General features: G+C 40.6%; 1 protein-coding gene across 4 annotated transcripts in view; it reads left to right on the forward strand.

The window, feature by feature from the left end:
- TATDN2 (TatD DNase domain containing 2) overlaps positions 1-12,208 on the forward strand; it is a 54,270-nt gene that overhangs the window by 14,776 nt on the left and 27,286 nt on the right. Inside the window, exons 4-7 of one of the 4 annotated variants that reach the window (XR_007951204.1) lie at positions 5,173-5,300; positions 6,289-6,472; positions 6,721-6,822; positions 6,964-7,056. The exons of 1 other annotated variant lie outside the window; for it this stretch is intronic. Coding sequence is in view for 2 of the 3 variants with exons in the window: in XM_051982129.1 (XP_051838089.1) it covers positions 5,173-5,300; positions 6,289-6,472; positions 6,964-7,104 (453 nt within the window). In the remaining variant the exon portion in view is untranslated. Of the gene's footprint in view, positions 1-5,172; positions 5,301-6,288; positions 6,473-6,647; positions 6,823-6,963; positions 7,566-12,208 lie in introns of those variants that run through there. 2 more of the 4 variants (XM_051982142.1, XM_051982129.1) reach the window with 2 other exon arrangements.

Genomic DNA, 12,208 nt, shown 5'->3' on the forward strand with positions numbered 1-12,208 from the left:
GGGAGACCTGAGTTCAGATGTAGTCTCAAACACTGACTGGCTCCATGGACCTGCACAAGTCACAGAACCTTTGTGTTCCTCAATTTCCTCAGCTGTAAAATGGGAATAATAATTGCACTTACCTTCCAAGATTTTTTTGAGGATAAAATGAGATCATGTTTGTTAAGCACTTGGTGCGGCACTTGTCACTTAGTAGGTGCTATAGAAATACCAGCAATATTTTTACCCCACACCGCTTCTCACGTTGTCAGAGCGAGAAGGCTTAAGATCAAACAGTTAATGACAGAGCTGCTCAGTCCAGTGTTTTTTCCTGTTATTCCCTCTTGTTCTTTTTTTAAAAATAATTTTTTGTTGATTTTTCTATTTCTTACATCACCTAGTATCCATGTATTATTACTCCCCCTCCCAGAGAACCATCCTCAGTAACAAATAGTACTTTTTTGAAGAAAAGAATCAGTACAATTAATCAAGACATAGAATAAGTCTGAAAGCATATGTACTTCCCCTCACATTATATATGTATGTATGTATGTGTGTGTGTGTATATATATATATATATATATATATATATATATATATATATATATATATATATATGTATGTATACCTCCATGAAGGGGTAAGTTGAGATAAACTCATCTCTTCATTGAAGTCCTGCTTAACTTCATAATTTGTTACATTCACTTTTTTTTTTTTTTTTGCAAGGTAATCTGGATAAGTGATTTGCCTGGGGTCACACAGTGTCCATTGTTTGAATCTGTATTTGAACTCAGGTCTTCTTGACTCCAGGGCCAATTCTGTATCTGCCACCCAGCTGCCCCTGTTATATTCACTTTTGATTTTTTTGTGTGTGGTTGTTCTTCCCATTTACATCATTCTAGTCACTGTGCATATATTTTTTGCTTGCTTTACTTTACTTTGCTTATTTTACTCTATATAGATCATATAGATCTATGTTTTGTAAAGTTTTTCACATTCATCATTTCTTATTGTACAATAATATCCCATTGCATTCACGTGCCACAATTTGTTTAGCTATTCACCAATTCAGGGGCACCTACTTTATTTTCAGTTTTTTTGTTACCACAAAAAGTGCTGCTAGAAATATTTTGGAGTATAGGGGAACTTTCTTCTTGTTAATAGATTTCTTGTGGTATAAGCCCAGTGGGGTATGCTGAAGTCTCAAAAGGTATAGATATTTTAGTTACTTTTGTCATTTTTGTCAATTTGCATGATATGAGGTAAAACCTCAAGGTTGTTTTGATTTGCATGACTCTTATTGATAGTTTGGAACATTCTTTCTTCATATGATTATGGTTAATGGTTTGCAATTCTTTCCAGAACTGTTTGTTCATATTCTTCAACCATTTATCTATTAGGGAATGGCTGCATTTCTTTGTTCTTTAAAAAAAATTGGATACTCTTTGCATACTGTTCTGCCTAGTTTCAACTCCATGGAACAAGATGCCCTTTCAAGGTTAAGCTCATCACTTCTAATCTCAACATCATCATGCTGCTAGCTCAAGTCTTGACTGACATCATCTTCTTTAGCCCCTTCTCCCCCAGAAAAGAAAGATAAAGCCCTTGGAACAAATAAATATAGTCAAGCAAAACAAATTCCTGTATTGGCCATGTCCAAAATATGTATCTCATTAGCACCTTTAGTCTGCCACTAGAATTCCTCATCTTCATTCCTCTGGAATCATGATTGTTCAGAGTTTTTACATCTTTCAGAATTCATTTTCTATAGTTCTGGTGTTATAGTATAAATGAATTTTTTTCCTAATTCTACTCATTTTGTGAGATGTATCTGTCCATACATGTCTTTCTGGATTTCTCTAAATCTTTCTTAATTTCTTACAATATCACAATATTCCATTACCTTCATAAGTCATAATTGGTTCAGTCATTCCTCAGTTTATCACATCCATTTATTTTCCGCTTCTTTGCCATTACAATAAGAGCTACCATTGATGTTTTTGTACATATAGGACTTTTTCTTATTTTTTAATTTTTTTGAGTACAGGCTTAGTAGTGGTGTGATTGTATCAAAGGGTATGCATTATTAACAACTTTTTGGGCATAGTTTCAAATTGCTTTCCAGAAGGGCTGATCCAATTCACTTTTCCAACAATCAGTGTGCCTATTTTCTTATAGTTCCTCCAACATTTATTTTTTCTTTTTGTCAACTTTGCCATAAGATGGTTGTGAAGTGAAACCTTAGAGTTGCTTTAATTTGCCTTTTGCCAGTATTGATGATATGGAGTATTTTCTCACATAGCTATAAATAGCTTATATTTTTTCCCTTGAAAACTGCCTTTTCATATTTTCATATCTTTTGACCATTTATGAATACTCATAATTAGAAATTTGAATCACTTTCTTGAAAATGAAACAATTATCAGAGAAATTTCCTGCTAAGATTTTTTCCCCAGTTAGCTGTTTCCTTTATAGTTCTGGCTATTGGATTTGTTTGAAAGGTTTTTAATTTTATTTAATTTTTATATATTATATATATTTAATTTTATATAATCAAAACCGCCCACTTTATCTTCTGTGATCCTTTCTGTTCCTTGTTTGGTTATGAACTCTTTCCCTAATCACAGACCTGTGAAATTCAAACAAATTCATTTGTTTATGATGTGACATCTATTTAAATCACTGTCCATTTGGAGCTTATCTTGTTATGTGGTGTGAGGTATTGTTTTGAACCTAATTTCTGTCAGACTTTTGAACACTTTTCTTAGAAGTTTTTTTTTGCCAAATAGTTAATCTTTATTCTAGTAACAGGAGGTCTTTGGTTATGTATTTTATCTGTGCTACTAATACAATCCCTTTATTTTTTAACCAGTACCAGAGGTTTTGATGATTTCTATTTTGAGTTCTCAATTTGAGATCTGATATTGTTAAGACCCATTCCTGCCCACTTTTTTCACCTTTTGTCATGATTCTTGACTTTTTGTTTCTTCAGATAAATTTTGTACCCTCCCTCTCCCCCTTTTTGGTTATTATTTATTCTTTTTTCACTGGGTTGATTTCATGAATTTGATGATCTCCAGAAATTTATTTTGCAAGAAATTAACCTTGAAACTCCGATCTCTTTAGCACTTCCATCCTGGGACCCTCCCTTTTTCTTGGAGGGAAAAGTAGAAGTTGGTAGAAGGTGTTCCTCTTTTAAAGCTTCCCCCAAAATCTCTATTTGAGGAAGACATTGAAGACATTCACCTTATCATTTCCCAGCTGGCAGCTCTCCTGGTTTTTATAGTTTCCAGAAATGAATCATCTTGTAAGATGTTTATCACCTCTAACATACTTCTTCAGACCATTACCCACTTCAACTGCAGGGCTTCATAATGGTCATTCCCACCCACTCCCACTATTTTCAATTTCTCTTTCTGTTTGTTCCCCCTCATTACATTGTGAGCTCCTTGAGGGCAGGGGCTGTCTTATACTTTTCTTTATATTCCCCGTGATTATTAACACATTGCTTGGCATTAAATGTTTATTAATTGTCTCTGAGTGTAGGTCTATAAAGTAATTTTTTGGTGCTTTCTGTCTCTTTTAAAGAAGAATAAACAAAGAGGGGCAGGAGTGGAAGGCATTTCAGCAAACTCAAAAATATCAGTGGTCTAACTGTATGAAACATTCCACAACCAGTAGTTACCCCTGATCCTTAATATAAAAGGTGTATTTTCTTGTGTTTTTGCTGATGCTAAGCTTGGTTAGTCTAATGGCAAAATATTTGGTTTAATTTTGGATTTTTTTTTGGTGATTTACTGGTTTTTGTGTAGTCTCTTTATAAAAGTTTATATTTTTCTTTCACTTCTTTATATGTAAATTAATAGATCATTCCCTGATCAGTGGCATGCTTTTATTCTTAAGTGTGTTTCTTTAAGCTCTTACACCTAATTTTTTGAAGTAGGTCTTGGATTCAGAAGAAGAAATTAAAGCCATCTATAGTCATATGAAAAAAATGCTCTAAATCACTATTTGAGAAATGCAAATAAGACAACTTTAAGGTATCTGTCAGGTTAGCTTATAGGACAGAGGACAGGAAAAGATAACGATAAATGTTGAAAGGAATGTGGGAAAACCAGGATGCATTGTTGGTGGAGTTGTGAACTGATCCAACCAGCTACCATTGAAGAGCAGTTTGGAACTGTGCTCAAAGGGCTATCAAACTATCCAGCAGTGATATCCCTAAGAGATCATAAAAGAGGGAAAAGGACCCACAAGTGCAAAAAATGTTTGTAATAGCCAGGAACTGGAAATTGAATGGATGCCCATCAGTTAGAGAATGGCTTAATAAGTTATGATGTGTTAATGTAACAGAATACTATTGTTCTGTCCGAAATGATGAACAGGCTGATTTCAGAAAAGCTTGGAAAGACTTACATGAACTGATGCTGAGTGAGGCACACAGAACCAGGAGAACGTTGTACACAGCAAGATTGTGTGATAATCAACTATAATAGACTTAGCTTTTCTCAGCAACACAGTGATCCATGCATTCCAATAGACTTGAGATGGAAAATGCTATCCACATCCAGAAAGAGAACTATGGAGATTGAATGTGGATTGAAACATACTATTTTTACCTTTTCTTTTTGTTTTGTTTTCTTTCATTTTTTTCTTTCTCATGGTTCTCTTCTGTTTTTTTTTTTTTTTTTTTTTTTTTTTTGTTGTTGTTGTTGTTTTTTTTCTGAGGCAGTTGGGGTTAAGTGACTTGCCAGGGTCACACAGCCAGGACGTGTTAAGTGTCTGAGACTAGATTTGAACTCAAGTCCTCCCGACTTCAGGACTGGTGCTCTATCCACTGTACCACCTAGCTGCCCCCTTCTCTTTTGTTTTGATTTTTGTTTCCCAACATGATTCATATGGAAATAATGCTAAAAATGATTGAACGTGTATAACCTAAAAAACAACAAAAGAATTAGGTTTTAGAGGTTTTAAGTACTACTTAAAAATTCTGGTCATTAAAACATCTCTGTGTATATCTGTATATCATATTATTTTTTTAGTGGGATGGACTAAAATCTGCCTATCAGTCACTACACTGTAGGTCCTAGCTGTGTTTAAAGGTGTAGCTGATCTGTTTTTAGAAGTGTTATTTATGTTGGATGGAGCAGGTATCCCCCAAATAGCTTCTACATCTTGCTTTTTACCTTTCAGGTATTTGAAAGGCAATTGCAATTGGCTGTGGCTTTGAAGAAACCCTTAGTGATACACTGCCGAGAAGCAGATGAAGATTTACTCTCGATTATGAAGAAATTTGTGCCTGTTGATTATAAAATCCATAGGTAAAGACATATTAAGAACCCTGGAACTGTAATCCAGCTACAGTTAAAATTGGGGAACTTCAGATTCATGTTCTCCTGGGAAGATTTGGAATTTCCAAATGTTTGGAATTTGGGCCAAGGTGGGGGAATCAGGCTGTAGAAGGGTTCGCTCTTAAACATCACATCTGTGGCACGACGAGGAGGTGTTCATTCTTGCCAGAAGTACTTCAGTACATTTTCTGTTGACTATTTTTCTGTTTTGGGGTTGGAAAGTTCATTTCCCGTTTTTAAAAATTCATTTTTGATAAAATGCAGGTCCCTGGTTCTCTCTATAGGAACCAAACCAGCAAAAGCAGAGAGGAAGAACACCTCTTGGCTGCCCTTAGGAGAAAGTGAGAAAGGGTTCTCTGTGTTTGAGCACACTCCGGTGCAGTTGCAGAGTGAAAAGCGTCCAGGACTTTCTGAGTCGCAGATGGTCCTGTGGTGGTTTTCGTGTGGCTGCTCTCTGGCAGCGGGCACGCGGGTCTCTGACTCTCTGGCGTGGTTTTAACCCTTCTCTTGGAGAGACTTAGTTAACAGAGCGCGAAGGGGAGACCTTGGAGAGGTTGTGGCATCGAATAGGAAACCGAGCTGCAGGCTCAGCGTAGGTTAGTCATGGCGCTCTGAGCGAAGGGGAGAGGAAGCCGGTGGCGGAGGAGCTCATTCCCTCTGGCCTTCATCGCACACCTCGTGGCTGGTGTGGGCGCTGCCTCTCAGATCGGGCCCTAGGGAAGGCTTTAGCCAGGGCGCTTCTAAGGGCCTGTGTGCCTAAAGTGTGAGGAGGGGAAACTCAGGAAGAAGGCAGGAAAGGAGGAGGCGCGGATGGCCGTGAAGCGGGCCCGCTCACAAGTCTCCTTGGTGTGGCCCTTCCCCGCTCTGATTTCCTGCTGGGACACAGAGTTCCAGGACACGGTTAGTGAGTCTGTCAGGGAGAAGACTGACCGGCGTCTCCTTTTCCTCTCTCCCCAAGGCACTGCTTCACTGGTAGCTATTCTGTCATTGAGCCCCTGCTGAAGCACTTTCCCAACCTCTCCGTGGGATTCACGGCGCTTGTCACCTATTCTTCTGCCTGGGAAGTCAGGGAAACATTGAAACAGATCCCTTTGGAGAGGGTCATCGTGGAAACGGACGCTCCCTACTTCCTCCCTCGGCAGGTAGAGCTGTCTGTGGGGATCCTCGGGCGGGGAGATGGAAGCCGACCCAGGCGCGTTCCGGGGAGGTGGGTCGGAACTGGTCTTGCCCCACAAGGGCCGCAGAGAGAGAGCCCCAGGGACCTCTGAGGACCCCACTCTGGGACCTTGCAGATCTCTCCTTTTTGTTGCTCTGCAGAACCAAAAGGCCTAGGGGGAGGAGAAGATGAAGGGCAACCACTCTCTTCCCTTCCACCCACCTCCTGCTGCAGGCAGTGCAAAGTCCTACCCTGTAAAGGGTAGTCCAAGGAAACATGGGACCCTGCCTCTCACCCAGAGCCCCACATGACCTAGGACTCTCCCTGCACCTGCAGGTAAAGGGGTCTCTAAAGGGCAATCCCAAAGAGATCCTTGCTGGGGAAAGGGTGTGGGAGGGGGAAGGAGCGGCCGGGAATCTTAGTTACTTGAATGATTCAGAAAACAAACGGTTGTTCTAATCCCTTGGTGTCTTCCAGGTCCCCAAGAGCCTTTGCCAGTATGCCCACCCAGGTCTGGCCCTTCACACAGTTCGAGAGATTGCTAAGGTCAGAGGTGAGCCACTCTCCCAGACCTTGGCCACCTTGCGACAGAATACCAGCCGCCTTTACAGCCTTTAAGAGAAGGCAGGGGACCTTAGGGTTCCAGCAGTCTGCCCCAAATTGTATTTTCTAAAGTTCTGTCTGCATTTTTCCCAGTACAGAGAATGTAAACATAGGAGATTACCCTTTAAGCCAGATTTGCCTTGAGGTGAACTTTGTGGCTCACAGCCTTTCTCCTCCTCCCCTCACACTTTCAGGGAGACCCGGCCACAGGGCCCTGCATCGCCCAGTGTGCTTGGACTGTGACAGGGCTGTCTGGGAAGCCTGGTGGGTGCTGTGTCGGGGGAGGGGGCTTTTCTTAGCAGATTCACGGCTGGAGTTGTCAGGGTAAACAGGAAGCTGGCTTGCTAGCTGGCATGCCCTGGGGGGAGGGGAGCCTGCACCTGCCGGGGCAGAGAAGGTCGGGATGGATCTCTCCGCACTGTAGTCTGTGGTTAAGCAGCATGAAGTTTTTCAATAAAGTCACCTTCGTAATCAGGCCTGTATGGGTAATGTTGCTAATTTTCTGTTTAAAACACACTAAAACAGGAGCGTCCTTCTGAAGGAAACAAACTCTATGCGCCTGTTTGGAGACTTGTCTTCTCCTACCGCTCTACTGAGAGGCCTCTGAGAGCGTCCTCAGATAAGATGCCGCTTTTGGTCTGTGCTTGGCTCTCTCCTGGGCTCAATTATTGAGCGATAGAAAGGTGTGCAGATGGCCAGTAGTGATCGTCTCGGCTAGGAGACACTTGGAGGACACCCCCCAGGTTTTGCATGGGAGGAAACCCAAGGGTGAGTTTTGGGCAAATTTAAAAATGGTTGAGTTCAGTTCTCCATAGTGTCTGTCGATTGGTATCACTTTGGGTTGTCTTGGCCTCCAGTTCCCACCTTTTTCATAGAATATGTATTGGACTAGTCATGGGGATGAAATGTAGCTTCCGATGGATCTGTCTGTGGCAACTGCATTTTGTTCTCAAATCGAGTGGTGAATAACTTCTCCAGATGTTTGTGTCTTCTCAGTGGGTTTTTCCATGTGAAACAAACAGATTTGCTGTCTTTTTGTTTTTGCTGAAGCAGTTGGGTTAAGTGACTTGCCCAGGGTCACACAGCCAGGAAGTGTTAAGTGTCTCAGACCAGATTTGAACTCAGGTCGCCCTGACTTCAGGGCTGGGGCTCTACCCACTGCGTCACCAGCTGCCCCTGATTTGCTGTCTTTAAAGCATAGAGGATGTACTGAAGCCCATTCTGTCTCCTGAACTTTTTTGGGATGTCAATATCTCTTCCATCTCACTGTTAGACTGTGAGCCTGCTGGGCCAACGATAGTGTAGTTCTGGTTTTGTATTGTGCTTGGCCCCATTGTTTGGTGTTCACTTAAGGTGCGTTCATAATGGGCTCCCTAAAGTTAAAATGACTGGGGATTGTGTCATGTCCACTCTAAATTTAAAAAGATCTTTGATCTAAACCCCTCTTCAGTGAACAGATTGGTCAGGCCTAATTACTCTGTTACTTAAAAGAAAGTTCAGTTAGTTGCAATGAGCTAGCTTTCACTTTATTTCTGATATCTCAGAAAATAGGTCGAGTTGGAAATGTTGTTGATTTTTTTTTTTTTAAGTCATCACGTGTAGTATTTCCTCCTCTTTTTGGTGCATTCACCATTGTCAGAAGATTTATATTCTGTTCCCACATGTGCCAGCTTGTTTTTTACCATTCATTACCTACTCTGTTTCTTATTTTTATCATATGGAAAGTTAGAGTCGACCCTGATCTTCCTGACGGGATTTGGGAGCTAGCCCACTGTTTTAAAAATGCTTTTATTGTCACCCAAGTGAACTATGAATACTAACTAATCTCTACCAAATGCAAACTCACTGTTTTACCTTCTATTTAGCATTTTAAGGGAATTGCTCCCTAGATCTGAAATGAAATTCGAAATTGAGCAGGATTAAAACAATGAAATGAATAGAAGTTGGCATTCCCATGCATTTCCCCCTTCAGGGAAAGGTTCAGGATTATTGTTTAACAAATCCTGTCTAGAGTGTCGCTTAGCTTTTGGAGGTTGGCAATAGTGGGCATTCTTTTCAGCCCAGCTTTTGGAAAGGCACTTCTCTCAGTTGTGCTGCCAGCAGATCCAGCAAGTTTTCTGATTCATCTTTCCAAAAATAAAGTGATTCTTGAGCTGTCTTCCTTGTTTTCCATGTTGGTTTTGACTGCTCTAAGTTGATGTGCAGAGATGATACCTGGTTTTATAACTCAGGTTGGAATGGATGAGATAGCATTTCATAGGATTCAGAGCTGGAAAGAACCTTTTGAGCAGGAGTTCTTTTTTTTCCTTTTTTTTTTTTGAGCAGGAGTTCTTAATACTCGGAAGGTCTGGCAAAATTGATGGTCCTCTTATGCATAAATAGGTATAGAATTATAAAAGAAACCAGTTATATAGAAATAATGTCAGCATTTTTTTTCCATTTATTTATTTTACAAAAATGTTTTTTATAAAAAAGTTCACAGACCCTACATTAAGAACACTGCTTTATAAAACTGTCTAAGCCCTTCATTTTACAGAGGGAGAAACTGAAGCCAAAAGGTGAAATGAATTATCATAGTAAGGAAGGAAAAGTGGGTGTGGCTTTCTCTTTTTGTGTCAACTTTATATTACTGAGATAAGATCTTAGGACATCCTGTTAGAATTTTAGTTAAGCTTGAACAGGGACAAGAAGCATTAACCATAATTTATCTTAGAATAGTAAGGCATTAAAGAGAATCCTTTTCCCTGAACACCAGTCCAAGTTGGACAGATTCACATTTGTGATAGTGTAGGGGAAGAAAAATGGACAAAATAAGCTCCCATTTTCACCCAGGTGGTACCCTCTTTTCTGACTGGAGGTGATGTGGATGGAGAATATTTCAAAAAACCGTCTTTGTAGCCTTGTTGATGCCTCCTGAAAAGCATGGAAAGGACATTTTTATAAAAAATGATGCTTGGAATTATTGGCATCTCATTGAGGACATGCCAAAGCTGGAAGGGCCCTTAGAGATTATTGAGTCTGGCAGCCATGTTTTATGACAACCATTGGGAGAGTATTAATCTGCCCCAGGTTACGTGGATAGAAACTGGAGTGGGGACACCACTTGATTTCTCTACTGCTGGTGACCTTAAACTGTTTTATAAATTACTTTGGCTTATTACCTGAAATTCTGGTCTGTCCCTATTGGTTATGAGGGAAAAGAATTGGGGCGAAAGCTCGACAGAGCACTCTTGAGGTGGTTGGTGCAAGGTTTGGAAGCTGAACTTCGGAGCATCTTAGCTTGCCTACTTGGTGGCAGGATCAGGGCTCAGGCCCGAGTCTAGTCTGCTGTCCACCATAGCAGACCTCATTATTTAACCATTCTGTTGCTAGCTTTGCTCCCTTTTTGGTAGATCTGTGCCTTTGAGTCCTCATTCATAAAACAATCCATGGTTTGGGGCTTTTAAAACTTTAACTTTGAGGTTAATGGCGATAGGATTTAGAGCTGCATGAGACCTTAGAAGTCATCAAATGCAAGTTTCTCATTTTGTCTATGGTAGAACTTTAGAGAAGGAAAGAGATGAGCAAGCAGCAGAGGTAGAACTCAAATCGGGGTGCCCTGCCCCAGATCCAGTTATTTATGCCACAGTCCTGGTTTTCCCCCATTCCCTACCACATCTTACTCTCATCTCCACTTTGGCTACCTCACTCAGGTCCTGACAAACTGGACCCTTGGGCATCCTGAGGCCCAGGATAAGCATAACCCCAAATTGTGCAAGGTGCAGAGGTGGCTCAGCAGTCCTATAAGCACAGGTAGAATGGTTGTTGTGCATCCCAGTACCAAGGAAGGGCCTCTTTGTATCTTCTTCCTCCACCTTTGCTAGGATCCATTAAATTCTTTCAAAGGAATCCAGGTCATTCCACAATGATGAGACTTCAAATGCGGATCTCTTTGAGAGGGGGCATTTGATTGTTTTTCACATAACTAGGATGAAATAGACTAAAATTTTATTTTTTTTTAACAGAGAGCAGGAAGGTAGATGTTGATCAGTTGCTAAAACAAAGGAGGTTGGAGAACATGACCTTTTTTTCTGTTCGGTTTATGATTGATTCAGGCTGGGTGGTTATGGGGGAAAATATTAGAAAACAGTTCCTTATTCTTGGGACTAAGAGGATGGCTTGGAGTTACTGAAGCATGTCTCAGGCTGCTCAGCAACACAGTAGCTTCATTTACCTTATATAGTCAGCAGCAGGCTGGGGTCTTCAAGACCTGTACTTGGTTTATGGTGTCTTAGTAGATAAGAATGCTGGACCCTAGAGTAAGGATGACCAGGGCCAAATCCTGTTTCAGACAGTAATTGTGTGACTCTATACAAATCATGTAACCTTTGTGAACCCAAGTTTCCTTTTCCATAAAATGAGGTTAATTGTGATTGTTGTGAGGATCAAATGAAATCGTATTTATAAAGCACTTTGAAAACCTTAAGGCATTGTGTAAGTGGTAGTTATTACTAAAGGCCTGTATAGCTTGTGCGAGGGTCCTTTCCAGAGTGGGATGCGCCCCCAGTAAAGGTATAGAATCTTTTCTCATCCCCTAGACCAAAGCACTATTTGGAGATTCTGTACTCTAATGAATTTAGTGCTCCTTATTCAGGTCAAAAGTTTTGCAATCTAAGTTTGTCTTTGACCTTGTTCCCTCAATTTATTTCACTACAGACAAGTATTCTGTACAAGTTCTATTAACTTTCTTTCCTTTGGTGGTCCACTCTCCCCGCAAGTGCCCCAGATCTCTGTCCTGTTTCCCCATACAAATCTGTTCTTTGTCCTTGATTCAATCTCAAATACTCATATGGCTGTGATATTATCAATTTGGAAATTCCCTCCAGAGGCACAGATTGCAATCCTATCATGTCTGCCCTTCGCATGAAATTAATTCTTAACCACTTCCTTCTCAGAGTGCAACATAGGGGTTCTCCTAGCTGGAGTCCTTCACCTTCTGAAGTGGAGAGGGTATGAGTGGAGCATTTACACATTTCACTTGCCATCCTATCTGTCCTACAAGAGTACCCCATCTTTCCTCCTATTGAATAATTTGTGATGACTTCTTTTGATTCCTGTTTTGTGTTCCTCAATGTTATTT

The sequence above is a fragment of the Antechinus flavipes genome, chromosome 1, assembly GCF_016432865.1.
Source record: "Antechinus flavipes isolate AdamAnt ecotype Samford, QLD, Australia chromosome 1, AdamAnt_v2, whole genome shotgun sequence".
NCBI lineage: Eukaryota > Metazoa > Chordata > Mammalia > Dasyuromorphia > Dasyuridae > Antechinus > Antechinus flavipes.